This window comes from Tachysurus fulvidraco, chromosome 10 (assembly GCF_022655615.1).
Source record: "Tachysurus fulvidraco isolate hzauxx_2018 chromosome 10, HZAU_PFXX_2.0, whole genome shotgun sequence".
Lineage (NCBI taxonomy): Eukaryota > Metazoa > Chordata > Actinopteri > Siluriformes > Bagridae > Tachysurus > Tachysurus fulvidraco.
The window spans coordinates 7,232,034-7,253,634 of record NC_062527.1 but is presented as its reverse complement, the minus strand read 5'-3'; the positions used below and the strand labels follow the sequence as shown (position 1 = coordinate 7,253,634).

Below are 21,601 nucleotides of genomic sequence, written 5' to 3'. Positions count from 1 at the left end.
AACCCCTGCAACCGATCTGATTTTTTTAATCACGTACAGCCCCAAATCAGACATTTTTATTCATGACAAATCGTAAACTGCGTTTTAGACAAAGCTCTGATTCGCTCCATTATTTGTTCCATTCAACATTGAATGCATGCCTCGTATTTGTTTTCAGTTTTCAGTTCACTTCACCAGACTTTACGGACACTTTCCGAGCCTCATTTCTCAAGCTGGATATGAATGAATGTATTCGTAAATTGGTCATAGGAGCATTTACACAAGAAATTTGGTATTCATGAAAATCCTGTTTGTATCCTACGGGAGCTCCTGAGATTATGAAAATTTACATATATGGAGACTCGCTAATAGAAATCTCTGCTGATCGACTTCAAGTCATAAAACAGCGTTTGTAGTTTTTAAATTTTTATATTGTGCTTGTATACAATGTGAAGTTTAAAAACCTTTTATTTAATTCAGTTGCAAACAAATTTAATGAAAAAAGATGTGAAATCTGGGGGGGCACAGTGGCTTAGTGGTTGGCACATTCGCCTTACACCTCCAGGGTTGGGGGTTCGATTCCCGCCTCTGCCTTGTGTGTGTGTGGAATTTGCATGTGCCTCGGGGGTTTCCCCCGGGTACTCCGGTTTCCTCCCCGGTCCAAAGACATGCATGGTAGGTTGATTCGCATCTCTGGAAAATTGTCCATAGTGTGTGAGTGAATGGGAGAGTGTGTGTGTGCCCTGCGATGGGTTGGCACTCCGTCCAGGGTGTATCCTGCCTCGATGCCCGATGACGCCTGAGATAGGCACAGGCTTCCCGTGGTAGAAAATGAATGAATGAATGAATTAGTTGTGAAATCTGTTTTATACCAATAGTGTTAACCTTGTGGAATAGTTAATATAGCGGAAAATATGAAACATTATATTAAACCAAAACAAATGACCAAATTAAATATATTTCCATATAAGACCATAAAATGTTGTTTTCTCCTTAAAATAAAAATAAAATTTTGTTTTTTATTGCGCGTGTTCTTTTTGATCACCGAATGGCTGTCATGTCTCACTCCACAATGGTGTTGATATGAAACTCATATGAAAGTAAACACTCAAGACTTCGTAGAGTTTTATATTTCTGTTTTTTCCCCTAAAATAGTAGGAGTGATAAATTAAAGATCCAGAATTCAGGCATGACAAAGCTAGCCTTCTAAAGTTCTATTTGTTTTTATTACCATTAACAAAATGCGAGTCAAACTAACTTCCACTTCTGAATTTTGAGAAATTCCTTTTTGTTGTCATTTTTGCACTTTTAACTCTGTAAGAATGACCTTTTATGGAGGTTTGTGGGCGTCGCTGAATGTGGGCATCGCTGAATGTGGGCGTCGCTGAATATGGGCGTCGCTGAATGTGGGCGTCGCTGAATGTGGGCGTCGCTGAATGCGGAAAGCATGTGTTTTGTGCTTTACTAGTATTTGATATTCCTTATTCATGCACACATAAATCTGACAGAATTAACATGGAACCTTATTAAAGCACTGTCAAATTAAGCCCGTTGTTTTTTACTTGTACTTTTATGTCATAAAGTTTAGCCCAGTTTAAAACAAAGGCTGTTCCACAATAACCGTGTACAATCACAGATATTGTCTATCACGGCGTCACACACCTGCTGCCGGGTGAGAAATGAGGAATACGACTGACACGGCTCGGTGTCACCGGACTCTGTTTGGAAAGCATAAAGCTCCCGCGTGACACTTGTTCCGTCGTGTCGTCGTGCCAATGCTCCCGAGTTCTGAGGGCACTACTGTACGCTCCAGCCACTGAGATTAAGAGTGTGAAGGAGAGATGAAAAGAGTGAAAAAGCTTCTGGGGGGATCACTGTGCAAGAGGGGAAAAAAGAGAGAAACATTTAAGATTTCTCTTCTCGGGAGCGTTGGGTGACTTCTGCCCCCCCACCCCCCACCCCCAGCTGAACATCTGAGAGATATTTGTATAGCAGCATATTTTGTTGAGTGAAGTGAGAGCTGTGCATGAATAAGCAAATGATTCTTTGAAGTATCCTCAGTACAGTAGCAGAGCGGAGATGACTTTCTGTCGCTCTGATCACAAAACTCTCTTTCTCTCTCTCTCTTCTCTGAAACTTCTTCAGTACATGTATTAATCAAGAGCCTTTTTGACTTTTATCAGTCTGAAACACAAAGAAATGTTGTAATGTGTGGGGGGAAAATACATTGTTCAACATATAAACTTGCCACACTTCAGTTCATTTCTGTGGGCTTTAAAAAAGATTCGCTTAGGGAAATTAGCAGGTTTTGCAGGCCCAATCAGTACTGAGCTTCATTGAGGCACTTCAGTTTCATTCACTGCAGTTTAATCTGCGTACAGCTCGTCTTCACTCACACACAGACACTTAATTCAAGCCCTCAAACAATTAGCTTCTGGTCATTGATTACATTTTGCTATGTAGTTCATTGGAATGAGCCGAGACGTTTTTTTTGTCTCCTTGTGTGTGTGTGTGTGTGTGTGTGTGTGTGTGTGTGTGTGTGTGTGTGTGTGTGTGTGTGTGTGTGTGTGTGTGTGTGTGTGTGAGTGAGAGAGAGAGAGATAGAGCAGCGACATATTAACCCTTTGTATCAGTACGCTGGTGCTCTGTTCAGCTGGCAGAATGTTAATGGACTTGTGGAATTATTTAAATCAGTATAAAGAAATGACTGATGTTCTGTCTATGAGTCTGATCTAAAATGACTCAGCACTCTGTTGTCTTTCAGAGTGAGACGTGTGTTTGTCCCACTGTTTATAACCTTACACTGAATTTTAGTGGTTGAAGATTAATTTACCTTCGTAATATTGTGTCGGTCCTCATTTTCCTGACAAAACAGCCCAGATCTGTCGAGGCATGGACTCCACTAGAACCCCTGAAGGTGTGCTGTTGTATCTGACACCAAGATGTTCGATCCGATCCATGGAGCCCTTACAGGTCCTGACCCAGTCGTCTAGCCATCACGATTTTTAAACTCACTCAAATCCTTACGCTTGCCCATTTTTCCTGCTACTAACACATCAACGTTGGGGACAAAATGTTCACTTGCTGCCTAATCTATCCCACCTACTAACAGGTGTCGTATTAAAGAGATAATCAGTGTTATTCACTTCTCCTGTCAGTGTTCATAATGTTATCCCCGATCGGTGTGAACAGCAATACTGATGAAACACTACACATTCTAAAAGTCTACTTTCATATGAGCTTCATATTAACACCACTGTGGAGTGAGACATGACAAAGACATTCAATAATCAACATCGGAAACAAGAGGAAATAACATTTTGGGCCTGAAGGCTACTGGAAGGCTACTCGGATAACAGAAGGCACATGCGTGTGATTGTTAAATGAAGTCTGCAGTCTCCACTGACCCACCGGTGCGTTCAGACCCGTATCCAGGAGCTGGTTGTCATGGTTTTAAGTCACGTTGAATTTAAACCCTGTGGTGTTCCTTGATTCGTGTGCAGTCCCTAATTAACACATTCTTTATCCCAGGCTGACATCCCTGGGCGTCACTGTAAGTATCTCTGACCCGAGCAATTCTCGTCTTGTCTTTCTTTTAGCTTTTCTTGACACAGCAGGTATGAAGTGTGATTATAGGTGCGAGCTGGAGTAATACCTGTCTTTTCTGACTTGTGACTACAACTAATGCAGCCTTGACAGAAAGACAGCAAGGAAACGTTATCCGTTAATTCTGGATGTATTACAATCGGACATCAGACTTTCTATATAGATGGAGATAGAATACAGAATAGAATTCTGAATCTATTGGACATGGAAATAGAACATTTAACCGAAGCATCGAGGACAAACGACATCTGCGAGTTTAGATTGCTGCTCCAATCCTATGCTCGTGCATTGTTTCATATTGTTTAAGGGTATGAATTAAAAAGGGCAAGCACGTTTACCTGGAGAAATTGAATTTGAAATAAACGAGCTTCATTCTCAGAAGGGGAGAAAGGGGGAAAAAAATCGGTGAATAAAGTGGGGCAATAGAGGGACAGGAGCTTTTTATGGAAATGAGTGTGTGGCTGAAATTAACAGAGCCCTAGGGGTGAATGGATAATGAGCTGCACACGTGATCGGAGCTGCAGGGAAAGACAGGTTAACGTAACATTACATCCATCTATGCTCAGCCATGTGGGAGCTTCATCAGGATGTTCAGTTTGACACGTATATGCGTGTGTGTGTGTGTGTGTGGGTGTGGGTAGGTTTAATTGTGTGACTGGAATGGAAAGGCACAACTGATAACATTGCACTGACTACAGCACGTGGATTTCTTAAAATGGTGTGTGTGTGTGTGTGTGTGTGTGTGTGTGTGTGTGTGTGTGTGTGTGTGTGTGTGTGTGTGTGTCCTCTCAGTGGTTTGTGTGTTTGAGTGTCTCTGTGAGTTGGATTGTCTTGTTGTCATTTATTTGTAATGAGATAAGCAACAGATGATTGACTGTGCTTGAGCAGCTGTGACCAAACTAAGATTAATGTCCTCTGAGAGCCAGCAAACAAAAAGAGAGAGAGAGATTGAGAGAGAGAGAGAGAGAGAGAGAGAGAGAGAGAGGAAGAAAAAAAGGAGGAGAGACTGTAGACTATAACTTTGTGTTCAACTCAGGCTTTCTAGATAGATAACTTGGTATTCATGTTAATGTTCTAAATAAGAATTGTAATCTTGCATCTCAGCATGTAGCTCGAACAGAGCGTCCAGAAGGTCTGAGTAAAAGCTCCATAAACTCATGGCCATCTTTTACTAAGTAATCATGATTTTTTTTCTTTGCTAAAAATGTTTTTCATTGGTTTGTGTTTACAGAGATGGGAGATTGGGTGCAGACGGTCCTGCTCTTGGTGTGTGTCTCCTCCTTTTCCAGTGAGGGGACAGTTTTGGAGTTTCCCACACTCACACGCATCAACAATGTAGTGCAGGACCCCGCCACGGGCCGAGTTTACCTGGGTGCCGTCAACGCTATTTACCAGCTGGACGCTTCACTCAGGCTGGAAGCTAAAGCCGAGACAGGGCCTAAGAAAGACGCTCGAAGCTGCACACCTCCCGTGTCCACGTCCACGTGCACGTCTGCGGATCTTAAAGACACGAACAATGTCAACAAGCTCCTTCTGGTTCACTCTGCAAACGGATCACTGATAGCCTGCGGGAGTGTATATAGAGGGATCTGCTCCCTGCTGAACCTCAGCAACGTGAATCAGCAGATCTACTACAGCGACAGTAAAGGAGAGAGGACGTATGCTGCCAGCATTGAGGACAGCGTTTCGGTCGTCGGAATCATGGCGACGTTTCAGTTCAAGGACGACCCCGAAAAAAAGCCATTCAACGTCTTTCTGGTCGGGAAGGGCTACGGCAGCCAGGAGGACAACCCGAAGCTCATCACCACACGCATCTTGGAGAACTACAAGGAGTGGGTTGTGTTCGAGAGCATCGTGGAGGCCTCGGCCGTCCAGGCCATACCCTTCGCCCCTAAGTATCAACACCAATTCCGCTTTGTCTTTAAAGACTCCGGCTTTGTCTATTTTCTCTTCTCGCGCACTCAGGGCGGCACTGACAACAAGAACTTCACATTCGTGTCCCGGCTGTGTGAGAAAGACGAAGGTTATTACTCCTATACCGAGCTGCAGCTAAACTGCAGTGCAAATGGCATCTACTATAATAAAGTCCAGGCTGCGTATGTGACCGAGCCAGGAAAGGAGCTTGCTCGGGCCATGCTGAATTCTGGCTCATACGGAACCATTACGGTGTGGGATAAAGTGCTGTTTATAGTGGCCACTCCAGATGGCGAGAACGCAACCGACTCAGCTCTTTGCATGTATCCGTTAAAGCGCATCAACGAGAGGGTAGAGGACATCCTCAGTGCTTGCTACACTGAATACGGAAAGATCGGAGGAAGACCAGCTGTGTACAGCCCTTACATATCCAGTACAGGAAATCCCTGTGCACACCGACACAGCGTAAGTACCGCACCGATAAGATAACAACAATCATGACAGATTGAAACTCTGAGTATCTTCTCATAATGCAGACTTTAGTTTCAATCTAATCTGTACCAGATTTATAAACACTAGGCCATAGCGATAGTGTAAACATTAGAATTTATTATATTGGGACTGCTGGGAACTTGTGCTGTAGGTATATATATATATATATATATATATATATATATATATATATATATATATATATATATATATATATATATATATATATATAAAGTGACTGAATGAATAGAGATATAAAAGCTCACAAATTAAATAGTATATAATGTTTTCTAGGCGGATACAAATACTTAAATTTTTTACCTGAAACATTCATCTGGCTTAGACTAGAGGTGTGCATCAGGACTGGGATCCTGCAGAAGGCAAAAAGACAAATACACCACAAGTTCAACGTTTAACGCGGGAGCAAACAAGGTTTTCAGATATTTAAGTAACATTTACGGCATCCGGCAGACGCCGTTATCCAGAGCGACGTACAAAAGTGCTTTGAAGTCTCCACCACAACAACACTGATTGACACAGATTGAGAAAACAGTCAGCCTAAAAACTCTATCGGGGGAATGTATCACTTTTTTTTTCTAACAGGACTGAGATAAGAAGCTTAAATACATACAAAGAAATTTCACTAACACGAATGTGCACACTTTCCGCTCAGAGCATCAGTAGCCTAAAGGCTGCTAATTTGTTTATGTTGTTTTTGTCAAATGAAGCAGCTAAATCCATCCGACAATATTGTGTTGTAGCTCTGAACATAATCTCTCGAGCGATCTTTCAGTGTTTATTTTTTTGTTTTTGTTTTTTTACAGCATCGTTAAGGTCGGTATTTAATTCAAAGAAAAAAACTTTTTTTTTTTCATTCTTGGCTTTAAATCCACATTCAGATACAGGTATAAATATATAATTCTTTTAGTACGGATATGACCATTGCTCTTGTCCTGTTCTCAGGTTTTCAGCAGAAGATTCTTTTAAGCTTATTTTGAATTTTTCTCCATTGTAGAAGGAAATCGTGGACCAAAACAGGTGTGGAGCAGAGTTCCTGCGCTCCCCGCTGGCCAGCAGGCCCGAGTTCGCCCTGCAGGCAGAGCCGTTCTTCACCAAGCAGGCTCGAGGTCATCTAACTGCCGTGACTATCGCTGTGGAAAACGACCACACTATCGCCTTTGTAGGGAACACCATGGGAGAGGTATTGAAGGTAGGTGTTACAGTGCTGAAGTGAGAAAAGTTAGAAGCGACGGTGCTGTTAGAGTTGCCGCTTGGCTAGAACGCACGGTGTGGGTTTGAATGCGAGTGGAGGTTAACCGATTATATAAGAAGTAAAAAATGGAAAGAAAAGTGACAACAGCGTTTCCAGCATTCACACATGCCAGATATAAGACAAATTTAGGATGGGTTTCTTATATAATGATACAAACCAAGGACTATTTTTTTTTATACAGCAGAAACTGCAAAAGGTGAAATAATTGCCAGCCAAAATCATCTGCTTTCATGGAACAGGACATATTTTCCAATAATTGTGCAATGCCAGAAATGTGAACTGGTTCGTCCGAGGCACCTTCAGGTTGTCTTGGATGAAAAGATATTGACTTCCATCGCACGTCTCCGTCCCTGAGACAGGCTGTGACTGTAGACGGAGGAGAATTGTTTTTAGATCATGAGTCAGTCGTCACATTCAGACGCTACTTTCGGTAATGTAGAGAAGCCTACTACATGGATTCTTCATTAGGGTTTGGAACTCTGTCAGATTAAACAGGAGGGAGAAGACTTGTGTTGAAAAAAACGTAGCGTCTTGCTTTCACTCAGCCCAGACGTCCTGATGGCACGACTCAGGATGAGCAGTACAGGAGGCTATTTTTAGCTATTTTTCATGCAGGATCCTGGAGTTTCTGGTCATTAACTAGCTCGTAGACTATTCGTTTAAGGATGACATTGTGTCAGGTATGTCTCAAACACGACGCCAGGCGCTCTGTGTGGGTTTCGGCTACGGGTTGACGGATTTCTCTTGTCCCATGCTGCACTGTATAATTGCGACCTGCTTCGTGTCTATTGTTCTCCACCCACACAGGTTCATTTGTCAAGCAAACCAGAGGTGTACAACAGGGTTCCTGGAGACACCATGGGCGAGCACGTGAATAAGAATCTTTTCTTCGACAAGACCCAGAGTCACATATACATCACCACGGAGAAAAAGGTGGCTGCAATGAAGTCATTTATCAAGGCATTAAGTCTGTTTGGGTTTGTGAACGAGTTCATTTCTTTGCCCGTGGGTAATGTTTGATGTTGCAGAAATGTGCTCTAATGTCTTTTTTTTATGTGCACTGCCTACTAATGTGGCAGGTATGGTTTTAGAAAGATATCCAAACAAAGAGCTTTAATTAATTTCACTTTTCTGACTGTTTCTTATTGGTATTTAAGGTCACTAAGGTACCGGTGCAGACATGCCACCAGAAGACTGACTGCAAGTCCTGCGTGGCCCAGAAAGACCCATACTGCGGCTGGTGTGTCCTGGAGGGCAGGTAAAGTTCATTAAACATCTCTGTTCATGATTATACAATATGTCATGACTATAGCAAAGATGTTTATTCGGCCCAAAGATAGATTGGAGAAATAGCCAGGTTAATAAACACGGAGGTTCAGGGAGGGTGTAGATCTGATCACAGATCAAGGCTCAAATCTAACATTCATGTCCTATTGGTCATACTGTCCATGTTCTAATAGAGAGGGCTTGTTTGCATCACATCTCTATATGTTAGCGGTTTGATTCCCGCCTCTGCCCTGTGTGTGGAGTTTCTGTGCTCTGAGGGTTTCCTCGAGGTTCTCTAGTTTCCTCTCCACGTGTCTCCTCCAGTTTCCTTTACATTCCTCTCCGAGGGCATCTCTAAACTGTTTTTAGTGTGTGTGTGTGTGTGTGTGTGTGTGTGTGTGTGTGTGTGTGTGTGTGTGTGTGTGTGCCCTGTGATGGACTGGCACTCCGTCCAACATGTCCTCCTCCTTGTAACCTAAGTCCACTGGGACAGACTCCAGGCTCCCCCTGACCTTGTGTAGGATAAGTGCTATAGAAAATGGATGAAGATTTTTCTTGTAGAAACAGACAAAGATGATTGAACGGGAAAAGCCTGTTTTGAAATAATAGGCCTTCTCTGGTGGCTAAGCCGAAGGTCGTGTGTTTAAATCCCAGGACTGTCACATGGACACTGCTGGGGTGTCGAGTGTGACCCTTCATCTAATCCCTTAACTGCTCAGACAGTTTGTTTTGTATTTTCTCTTAATAAAAACGTGCATTTGTTTTAAATATACTTCTATGATAAATTTTTTGATAAAAACTGTCCACGTCTTTTAATAAGTAATATGTTCTTTTAAATAAAATGGTTGACGAGTCGAGCCAGACTGCAACTAAAGAACAGATCGAATTGAAAGAGCGTTATTTTAATGACGGATGTGTGCTGTCGTTTACCGAGGACTTTGTCATCGTCACTGGAACCTTCAGTCTTCAGTAATAAATTGTAGTGACACAGCCTGTTGTAGTGTAAACAACACACTCGACACTGTAAAAGCTTATGAATACAGCACTGGACTGGTGATGTGCATCTGTTACTCCTTAAATCTCCTCTCATCGAGCGAGTCTGCGGATGTGAGGCTGAATTACGCGTTAAGGTGTCTGCTTCTGTCACCGTGTTAAGTTACATTTACATTTTAGATTTAGTCATAAACTAAAGACGCTTTTATCCAAGAGAAGTGCACGGAGAAGAGATGTAGCAGTAGTAGGTGCTCGTTGCCATTTTTTGGATGTGGTACAGGTTAAGTAACGTAAAGTATTCACAGATGTGTTGGGCCTGAATTCAGGAGCTTACCTTACTGTATGATTAGCAATTCACAAAACTTAAAGACTGTGTGAGGCTCAAATTTCTATGGCGACTCATAGACTATACACAACATCCTCGTGTTGTTGTTGTTGTCCCCTCGTGCTGTAGGTGTACCAGGAGATCAGAGTGCAGTCGAGCTGAAGAGAAGAACGGGTGGCTGTGGAGCCCCAGACAGCAGTGCGTTAAAATAGTTTCCTTCCATCCTCCAAACCTCAGCTGCAAGAGATCTCAGCAGGTAACCGTGCAGGTGTCAGAGCCGTAATTACCACACTTATTTTTAAACTTCTTCTCTCTCAAACAATCACCGTAAAAGCCGAGCCTGCTGATCCACAGTGAATGCGAAGCCACTGCACAATAAAGCCATATGGTGAATGTACGGATTAACTAAAATGCATTCTAATGTGGCTTTCGGATCAGAGTTAGCAGAACAATAACTATTGTGTTTACTCAGTACTTATTGTTTCTACTTTATTATTGCGGTCGCTGACAAGGATTTTATCATTTTTAATGATCGCAGGTCAGGGAAGTGGAAATTACTGTAGATGCATCTGGTTACAGCTTAGTTTACATTTCTTCCTATAACTTACATTATATTTACTTTTATTATATAATAGAATAATAATTGTATAGTAACCTTTATTACGTATATTAGCAGATACATTTGTCTGCATTTGTATTCTGTTGTTTGTACAAAGTAAGTTGGGTTTTTTTTGAACAACTTATTATCACATAGATAACTTTTAATTTAAAGCTCTTTTTTTTAAAATCCTAATTTACACAACAGTTAAAATGTAATTTCTGGCTATTTTTTTGTAGTGAAATGAAGCAGTAACTCCTTTGCTTTCCTTTGCACATAATTTATGCAACCAATCAGTGTTGAACTCATATAACTTACTCCGAGGATCTTCAGCAAATGATTAATGAGGTGCTGCATCATACAGTAAACAATATGCACTGGAGTTAACTGTTCGTTTATTAGCCTTTTTATAGAGCAGTAGGTGGGATTTAGTTTAAACAATTATGGGCTTGGATGAAGACACATGACATTTAAATCCTGCACAGTCTTTTTTTTTTTTTTACAGCACTGAATGTCCCACATCCTCACCCTTAATCTTTGTTTTTTTGGCTTGTGTTCATAATTTATGGCTTTTACTCTCACACTTTGGGTTTATAATAAATTGTCTGCACTTGCAACCTCCTTCACCGCCTTCATTTTGTGGCATAGTGAAGCTCCTTATTGTTTCTCAGAGCCCCAAATGTGTTGCAGGTCTGATAAATTTGTTCCATGTCAGGTGGAGATCAACGTTCCTTCGCTGCCCAGCATCAGAGACTTTGACAGGATCCACTGCACAATCGGTTGGTCCACTAGTAAAGCCACCATGGTGGACTCGATGGTCAGATGCAGCCTGCCTCCCCCTAACCGGCTTCCTCCTACACCTCCACACCAAGGTACCGCTCGAAAGACATGCACAGTGAAGCTACAGAGTCTAGAATACAATTCAAAAGATATACTGAAGAGCACATTTGGGTTGTATATGAAAACTACATGGTGTATTAAATCATACCGAATTCTACGATGAGCTGAATTAGCATTATATATATATATATATATATATATATATATATATATATATATATATATATATATATATATATATTTTTTTTTTTTTTAAGTCTTTTTTTGGGGAGATTTGCCAAAAAATACCCACATAGTCTAGCTAGCTGCCAGTAGGCACCAGTGAGATTTCAGTATCTGATTGACTTTTTATTCTCGCTGGCAGCAGTTGTGAAGAATTAAAGGTGACCTGGCAATTCTTTAACCAAGCCCATCCACCCCACCCCATTAACCCCACACCCATCCACCCAAACCCATTAACCCCACACCCATCCACCCAAACCCATTAACCCCAATGCCACCCAATCCCACTTGATTAATCCCATCCCACCCATCCCCACCTAATTCATCCCACCCCCATCCATCCCCCATTAAGCTCACAGCCACCCATCCACACCCAATTAACCCCACCCCCACCCATCCCTTACCACATTATATGACATTTATTCTAATTCAGTAACATTTAAGTTAGATTTGCACTAATTGCCAAAGTAGTGTCCTTTTAAACCTTAAACCTTTTAAGACCAGTATAAATCACGAGCTCACATAGGGAAGTGGCGATCGAGTAGAAATCAGGGTTGCCAGGTTGAAATAACTCTTCAAATTGTGGTTTTAAACCAGTCGACCACAAACCATTTAAATTACGTACCTGTACAAAGAAGTGTTTAAAACATTGTCTAAAGCTCATATTTAACACAAACCACAGACGTGGAATTAAATCAGGTTAAAGTAGATTCTGTCTGTGTGTGTGTGTGTGTGTGTGTGTGTGTGTGTGTGTGTGTGTATATATATATATATATATCATCTTATATAATTAGGGAAAGTTTCATGTGTTCAGATTAGAGATACACACACACACACACACACACACACACACACACACACATGTAAACCAGTATTCTAGATGTTTCCACACCTCCTTTGTTGTACACACACAGTTTTTTTTAACAGCGTCTAGACTGCAGCCTTGAAAACACTAACTCCTGCTTCCTTTTACACAAAAAGGAATGTAACAAAACAGAGCTAAGAAATACAGTGGCTCTTGTTTCATTGTGGGTTTTTTTTTTTACTTTTGTTTTGCTTTAACTCTCACTGGGAGCATGTAACTCTGAACACAGCTCTGTGTGGGCATGTCAGATTCTATAATGATTGCCAGTGGCGTCGCTCTGGCAAAATGAGCAACTCACAATAGTGCCAGTTCTGGACAAGTGTGCAGAAAAATCTGCAGAGTTTTTGTTGATATAATGAGTAATAAAATCATGTAAGATCACATCAGACACATTTAACTGCTGCTGCTGCTTCATGTTCCTCACACCGAAGAAATACGTGCTTGAAGACAGATTCCTTTTTTAGGCATATTTACTCGTTTTAACTGAAATTGTCTGATTGTATTGGCAGATCATCGCACGGTGCTATTTCAAGAGAAATATGTTTTGAATGTTCGGATATTTTATTTAAAGAGATGACATTTTGGGGGCGGACGAAGGGGTGCATGGTGGTTTGGTGGTTAGTATGCTTGCCTCACACCTTCAGGGTCAGTGAGTCGAATCCTGAGTTTGAATGTTCTCTTTATGTGACAAGAGGTTTCCTCTGGGTTCTCTGGTTTCTTCCCAAACCTAAGGACATGTGCTATAGATTGACTGGCATCTCTAAATGATCTGTAGTGTGTGAGTTTGCCCTTTGATGGGTTGCCCCCCGTGCCCCACCTTGGGGCCCAGAGTCTCCAGGGACAAACTTCAGGTTCCTTCTAACCCTGTGGAGGGATAAACAGTACAACGAATATATGCTAACATTTTGTTGATTTTGTTTTTCTTTTTTATAATATTATGGTTACTAATCTCATTTATACGTATAGTTTTGTCATGTATAAGTATCAGAATGTTGACTGCACCATACTGACATTTCTCTCCCTGCTGTGCATCCGCGTGGAGATTCGGTGGCAGTGCCGGTGAGGATCTTCGTGAACGACAGCGTAGAGGTGGCCTCCCGTGACTACGAGTTCTACGACTGCGCAGCAGCAGTGCGCAAAGCAGAAAATACTCCGTGAGTGGCTTCTCGTCTCTTCTCCCTGTGTCAGCGAGTGTGTCAGCTTTTTGTGCTGACACCGTGCTACAAAACGCATGTGTGCGTAATGAATACGAGCATCCATACGAATGAGACTAGCGTTTAGTCATAAATCGTGATGCACGAGTGATGCTGGAATTGAATTTGCTACCGTTGAGACGGCTAGTAGAAATTTCTGTTCCTTTCCTCTTCCTTTTTTTTTCCCCCCACCTCCATACCAAGAACAGGAAATTGCTTTAGTTTTCTATTCATTCATCAAAAGCAAAAGTCAATCTCTTGTTGTTGTTTTTTTTCTTCCACTTTTCCATTTGTTTCTTTTTTTTAAGCATCTGATGAATGAGCTTTGTTTCCTAGGAATGGAAAAATGTGTGTTCGCTGCTAAATTTACACTCACTGCTGAAAAATGTAATTATGCTTTTCTCTCCGTTCTGTCTAAAAGTGTGTGTGTCTGTGTGTTTTATTCCCTGTTCTGTGCTAAACTCTTAGGTGTATCGCGTGTGTGAGCAGACCGTGGGCGTGTCAGTGGAATACCGCCGATCACACGTGCTCCGATGTGAACGACGCCGAAACCGGGCCCAATATTATCAAACACAGACAGGTGCAAAAACTCATACCGACTGATTTATCGGCACAGAGCGACTGTTATCTCTCAGAGATTCATCGCTGTGTATCGACTGATCGGATGATGTCGCAGGGCCAAGATCTAGTTCTAAATGTTAGAGATGCACATGCATAATGAAATGGAAAGAGATTAGCATCGTGGACCTCTGGCTTGCCGCAGAACCTCGAGGAATAATGCATGAATTATTTGGATATTTAATACTGTGTATACAGGTAGAAACAGACTGGAACTCAGAATGCATTATAGATGATGTTTTGAAACACTTTGTTTTGCTTGTTTTATTGGGAGACTGGGAAATTTGCAGAATTTACAGGTCCGGTGGAAATGGACTTATTATTTTGTGCCTGTGAGTCTGATCTAAAACGAGTCAGGACTCTATCGTTCTTTCAGTCTGAGACGTGCGTACGTCCTTCTGTTGATAAACTTACAGTGAATTACAGTACTTGAATTTTAGTGTTGAAGATAAATTTGAAATAAATGTAGAGATAAATTTAGCTTTTTAGATTAACAAACACTTAGAGCTTCTCAGAGAGCAGAAATTAACTCTGAAGATACAAACATTTGTGTAGAAAAAAGGAACCAGTTTTTGATTATTTAGATCTTTTAAATGAATATATCACTCCTAGTATTCTAGAAAAAAAAACAGGAATACTCTACAATGAACTCTACAAAGTCCCCAGTGTCTACTTTCATATAAGCTTCGTATTAACACCACTGTGTGTGTGTGTTTGTGTGTGCGTGTGTGTGTTTCAAATGTCTTTTAGACCAAGAAATGTCCACGGTTTGAAAACCCGGATCCCATCCTCATACCAGTGGGATATAAAACTCGTATCAGTTTTGAGGGAGTGAATCTGGAGCCCTATAAGGTGAGCTGTGACTTCTAGTTATTCTTGATTGTGACAAATCCATCAAATATGTGATTTCCTTCTTTACAATAAACACCTGCACAAAATAGACTATTATCCAATCAGCCGATCATGTGGACGTAGCACAATGCACGCAATCGTGCAGGTACAGGTCCAGAAGCTTCAGCTTTATAATGTTCACATCAAACCTAGCACAATGATGACCTCAGTGACCCTGAGCATGGTCTGAATCCTGGAGCCAGATGTTTGAAGGATTTTCATGCTCCAAAGTCTGTAGAGGTTACACACAACGTTCTGCCGGAAATGCCTTGTCAATGTCCAGGTCAGAGGAGAACCTCCAGCCTTGTTCTTGCTGTCTTGAAGGCTAAATCAGTCTCTCAGGATTTAGCAATTTTGCGCTGTCAGGAATTAACATGCAATCAGGTCCGCGATTTTGTTTTCAAAATGGCGGCAGATTTTCTTCAGGTTTGATCAGGGACCTGTCGTGTGACGTCACAACGCGCATTCAGTCATTACACGTGTCTTCACTGAAGGAGTTTAAAGGAACAATCCTGTGCTTTCAGTTTCAGCAGGTAATTTTCTGATAAAAAATCCCCCCAAAAACTTCATCGCAGTGTTTAGCCTAACTACATTCATTCTTTCATTCTTTTTCTACCGCTTATCCGAACTTCTCATGTGCCTATCTCGGGCGTCATTGGGCATCGAGGCAGGACACACCCTGGACGGAGTGCCAACCCATCGCAGGGCAAGCCTAACTACAGATTAGCAAGTTCTCTGTTGTAGCATTGCTAATTCTTTAACTTGCAGATGTTATAATAAACATTGTCCCCTTTATTAGGAACACATGTACACCTGCTTATTAATGCTGAAAACTGGAAAAAGACCGGTGATGTCTTTTTCTAATCTTTAGCTGGGTGAGACTGTGACCATGATGGGCTCAGATTATTGTTCTTGGATTACAGGAGAGGAATCTGATGTGATTTTCCAGTTGATATTCACACAACTCAAGGTTTGATGTGATACGTGTGTGTGTGCTGAGATGCTTTTCCACTCAACTCTGATAATGAGCGATTATTTGAGGTACCAAAGGCAGTTCCGGGCTGCTCTAACCAGTCTGGCCATTTTCTTTAGATATCTCTAGATAACATGTGGTTTCCGCCCACAGAACTGTCGCTCACTGTGGGAAAATTTTTATATATTTTTTTTTTGCACCATTCTGTGTCAACTCTAAAGACTGCTGTGTGAAAAGCTCAAAGCTTCCCATCTGGCACCAACATCCATACCAGGTAAAAGTCACAAAGATCAGATTTTTTCCCCCCTCATTATGGTGTTTGATGTGAACATGAACTGAAGCTCTTGACCTGTATCTGTATGATTTTATACATCTCACTGCTGCCTCATGATTCCCTCATGCTTTTTTTTTCTTAGTAGGATGTGTTTAATGAAGCTGAAAGACAAAGCTGGATTTTTTCCCTTGAACACACACACACACACACACACACACAAACAGCGTTTAAAATCTAATCTCTGTCTAATTATACATATCATCAACATCAACATTAGCTGTAAAAAAGCTGCTTTTCTGCTCCGCTTGGTTTATTTATTTATTTTTATTTCATATATATATATATATATATATATATATATATATATATATATATATATATATATATATATATATATAGACATTAAGTATATATATAGACATTAAGTATATATATATATACTTAATATAAGACATTACATAATGTCCAGTACATAAGACATTAAGTATATATATATATATATATATATATATTTGTTTGTTTGTTTGTTTGTTTATTTCCGAAATTCTGTCTTTTTTTTCCATTATTTTGAATGTTTTGCGCTGAAATGTTTTGTTAGTTTACATAAATAAATATAAATTCAAATTTATTTGTATAGCGCCTTTTTTTTTTGTCTCAAAGCAGCTTTAAAGAACATAATCATAATACAAAAAAGTTTAATATAAAGATTAATATAATAAAAAAATTAAGATTAATATCAGATATATTTAAATGTGTTTGTATTTATCCCAAATGAGAAAGCCTGAGGCGACTGTGGCAAGGACAAACTCCCTTACATGGAAGAGAAAGAAACCTTGAGAGGAACCAGACTCAAAAGGGAACCTCATCCTCATTTGGGTGAAACTTGAGGGTGTGATTATAAATATACAGTCCAGCAATTGTGTATTGATGAGGAGGTTGTTGTCCTCAAAGACCACATTTAGTTGGCATTTCCTCTTAGAAGGTCTGAAAACTTCATGAAACAGAATTAAACTGGAGCTGGTCCATCTTTTAGATGCCTCAGAATCCTCACAGGGTCATCCTCGGTCTCAGTGAAGGTCTAAAATCTTCATGACATGGAGCACAATTGGAGCTGGTACAACCTCTGGATGCCTCAGGATGGGTAGAAAGAGAGAAGCATTTGAGGGGAATTAGCATAGCTGCTTTACTAGAGCACAAGCTTATGGGAAGTATTATGTGTACGCCTGACTAAAGAGATATGTCTTTAATCTACATTTAAACTGAGAAAGTCTGTCTGACCCCCGAACACTATCAGGAAGGCTATTCCAAAGTTTGGGAGCTAAATACAAAAATGTTCTAAATAGCCTTTGAAATATAGTTAACTATTGCTAGTGCTAATCTAATATTTCTTTTGTGTTTGATATTTTAGAAAAGTTCAGTCTGACCCATTTTAATAGATTTCATTGTACATTGCACAATGTGAAGTACCGTAAGTGAGGCATCAGTGAGTGAAGACATTAAAGCTCCTGCTCAGCTGTCAGTCATTCCAGATTTACACGTCAACTGGGTCAATTGACGTTTTTATTTGGGGGGAAAAGAAGACAGTTTAGAATATTTTTGTGTCCCGCTGTTTAAATGCGTAGCTGCTACTGAAAATGTGTAAAGGTTGTCAGGTCAAAAACAGTCTGAAATGTCTTAAATATTTCTTTTTGCCATTTCCATTTCTCTTGTAACAGTGCACAGCTCACCAAACACACACACACACACACACACACACACACACACACACACACACACACACACACACACACACACACACACACACACACACACACACACACACACACACACACACACACCTCTGCCTGAGAGGTAGTTTCATTGTTAACCTATATAAAGTCTCCTGACCAATCCCCTTTATCCTCTGATGAAGCATTGCTATCTTTATAGAAGCGCTATCTTCCACACTGATTCTGCCCCCATCTACAGGACTCTGAGTAGTTTACTAAAGATAAAAATCATATAAATTGTGTTATGGCCTTCCCAGTCCCTAGATATTTACATTACAGCATTTAGCAGACACCCTTATCCAGAGCAACTTACATTTTATTTACAACTGGGTGTTAACAGCTTTGCTCAAGAACACAGCAGTGGCATATTGGTGGACATGGGATTCCAACTCACAACCTTCTGATTGGTAGTCCACCACCTTAACCGATAGGCAACTATATCCAAAAGCCTACTGAACGATGGACCTCGTTCTTGTCTCAGTGGTCAGTACACTGGTGTAATACAGTATGAAACCGTAATCGACTTTTCAATTAAATTCAATACTAAACATGGGCCCACCCGAACAATTCCATATTTTTTCCTGTGGTACACAGAGTTAAGTCTTTTATCAGCTCGCTATTATCTCCGTGGTAAGAAAGCTGTGTAAAATGTCACCATGTAATAAACACACACTTTTACATTCCACATGCAACTACAGTACTCCACATACAATACGGCTTCAGTCATTGGTGTGAACTGTTGACATTGCAGGGCAGAGAGTTCACCATTGGGACAGACCTGATGAAGCAGTTTGAAGATGATGTGAAAACCGAAGAGGGGCCATTTTTCTCTTTCAGTGGATATGTGGTGAGTAAAACTGATCTCGCATACTGATCTCTCTCTCTCTCTCTCTCTCTCTCTCTCTCTCTCTCTCTCTCTCTCTCTCTCTCTCTCTCTCTCTCTCAGACACACACTTGTAATTACATTATTAAAAACCTCTCCCCCACACACCCATTATCAGTGTATGCTACTATATATGTATTCAATACGCTTGAAGTAAACCTTTTTGATTGATTGTTCTGGTCATTAGTATTCTAGCTGCCTGTCACTTAGGTTCTCTACTCCAGGGATATCATTATTCTGTCAGAGTGCCTCTGCTCAGTTTGACCCGCTGGAGCTCTGAATACATTATGGTTCTCTTAACTCAAACTGAAGGCTGAATTATTATTATTATTATTATTATTATTATTATTATTATTATTATTATTATTATTATTATTATTATTATTATTATTGGCAAAAGATTTGCTGCTTCAAATCTTTTCCATCAACCAAAAGCAGAGTGCTTGCATTTTCTTTCTTTCTTTCTTTCTTTCTTTCTTTCTTTCTTTCTTTCTTTCTTTCTTTCTTTCTTTCTTTCTTTCTTTCTTTCTTTCTTTCTTTCTTTCTAAATTAACTCATGAAATAGTCTGTCATTCTATAATAACACACTGAATGATTGCACACATTGATTTCAATTTTCAAACAGTAGGAGAAAGGACCTTCCAACAATGAGCATGTAATGAATTCCTTTAAATCACTGAGTGTTCTTTTAAAAACATACCTTAAAACGATTAAAGCACTTTTGAAATAAATGAAGCGACCAATGTTATGTGTCGCCGGACAAAACCTGAGAACCCCGGGGAACCTGTGATGATTGATGGCCTCATGAATTCTGTTAAGTATCAGGAGATTTCAGGCCAAAGCCTGGTTACTTCTGCCAGGAAGTTAGAAGAGTAAGACGTTGGTATTTAAATCCTACTGAAAGCTGTGAAGATGGAAGTCAATGAAAGTAATAAAATAAAGGCTTGAGAATATGAAGTTTTTTATAAGAAGAGCCTTTACAATGTCTGAAATGATGTGATGTTACAGGAAAAGGTGACATCTCTCAATAAGAGGCAATGTTCATGCTCTCTGGGTGGGATGGGCATACTCTCTCTCTCTCCTGTCAATCAAAGTGGCACTAGCCAATCAGGACAGGTTTTTCTTATAGGTTTTTATAGCACTTTCTACCAAGTGTAAAGCAAATAGTGTTTTGTTTTGTTTTGTTTTGTTTTGTTTTTTTATGAGAACTGAGCCAAAGGACAGAGCTGCAGAACATTTCATGTGTTGCCTGGTGGAGTACAAAGTAAACATTTTTATCTCACCCTTCTCCAAGCTCGATACATGAAATCCATATTTTTTCTTGGTTTTTCAATGACCTCAGCCAACGTTTTGTTTTATTTAATCTGCTTTATGGTTTCGTTTTTGGAAAGTGAGAAAACAAAACACAACAAACAAATGAATAAGAAGTAACGGCCTCACCGGTTCAGATCCAGTAACCAGATTCATACCAGATTTAACAGATTAAACCAGATTATGTTTCGTGGTTATTTCCCCATCGTTATATATTTGACTTGCAGACTGAAGTCATTTGCATACTGTAGGTTCCATTAAAGACAAACCCGTGTCTGGTTTAGTGTGACAGGGTTATTATTCTACCTTGCTCTCAATCCTAGCTGAAGTGAAGTGAAAGAATGTTGAACTGATCTGGAGTCAGTAGTGAAGGACACACCTCTATGTAGTCAGAGCATGACTTTTGGATCACTGCACCCCCTGTTGGTTAAAGCAGAGCTTATTTCACAACGCCTGTCATCAAACGACCCTCTGGCTTTTAAAGTCTCTGAGTATAGCATGTAGCAGCTCACCATGAGAACAGGCCTGGAGCATCGATTCCCTTCAGGTCTGTTTGACTCGCTGCCAGATGTGATCCCAAAGCAGAGTGCCTACAGATATCAAAAAGAAATCAGACTGTTCAAGTATATATACTTGAAGTGAATAATGTTGATTATCTCATAACAATGGCACTTGTCAGTGGATGAGATATCTAACACAGCACATGAGGTCAGTGCTTGAATTTCTAAGGATCTGAGTGACTTCGACAAGAGCCAGATTGTGATGTCTAGACGTCTGGGTCCGAGTGTCTGAAGCAGCGGGTGTTGTGGAGTGTTCCTGTGAGGCACTGCATAGTACCTAACAAAGAGCTCCAAGAAAGAACAAGCGGTGTACCTGTGACCTTCGATGTACGTGTCTGTTGGGGGCGAACGCTAGCGTGTATGATTCGATTCCGAATCATTCTGAAATGATAGTGTAAATGATTACTATGCGAGATAAGTGTCAGAAGAGACAGAGTATCACAGCTTTGTACAGTATGTAGAAGATCTGTTTTGGTGGCATACAGCAGAATCGACATATAACACACACACACACACACACACGCATGCACATCAACTATAACATTAAAACCACACTGCTTGATATATACATGGATTGGAATTCATGCTTTGTGTTGTTTTCTGTAGTTCTCGTATGATAAGGCTCAGGAGACCAGCATCCTGTTCCATATTAAAGACAAGGACACAGAGAAGAAGATCGACAGCACACTGAATGGTATATTTCTTTTTGTTGGTGTATAATTGGTCATATAGTTATAGAAAGTGGTGTGGTATGAT

General features: G+C 40.5%; 1 protein-coding gene across 4 annotated transcripts in view; it reads left to right on the top strand.

Annotated features, from left to right (window-relative positions):
- The window catches only part of plxnb2b (plexin b2b), a 134,788-nt gene that overhangs the window by 83,210 nt on the left and 29,977 nt on the right, over positions 1 to 21,601 (top strand). For all 4 annotated transcript variants that reach the window (XM_047819372.1, XM_047819371.1, XM_047819370.1 and 1 more), the window contains 11 exons: positions 4,817 to 5,964; positions 7,007 to 7,201; positions 8,072 to 8,197; positions 8,422 to 8,522; positions 9,978 to 10,104; positions 11,162 to 11,318; positions 13,416 to 13,527; positions 14,035 to 14,146; positions 14,935 to 15,036; positions 18,843 to 18,938; positions 21,452 to 21,539. In XM_047819372.1, coding sequence (XP_047675328.1) covers positions 4,819 to 5,964; positions 7,007 to 7,201; positions 8,072 to 8,197; positions 8,422 to 8,522; positions 9,978 to 10,104; positions 11,162 to 11,318; positions 13,416 to 13,527; positions 14,035 to 14,146; positions 14,935 to 15,036; positions 18,843 to 18,938; positions 21,452 to 21,539 — 2,362 coding nt within the window. In that variant the 5' untranslated portion in view covers positions 4,817 to 4,818. The remainder of the gene's footprint in view (positions 1 to 4,816; positions 5,965 to 7,006; positions 7,202 to 8,071; positions 8,198 to 8,421; positions 8,523 to 9,977; positions 10,105 to 11,161; positions 11,319 to 13,415; positions 13,528 to 14,034; positions 14,147 to 14,934; positions 15,037 to 18,842; positions 18,939 to 21,451; positions 21,540 to 21,601) is intronic.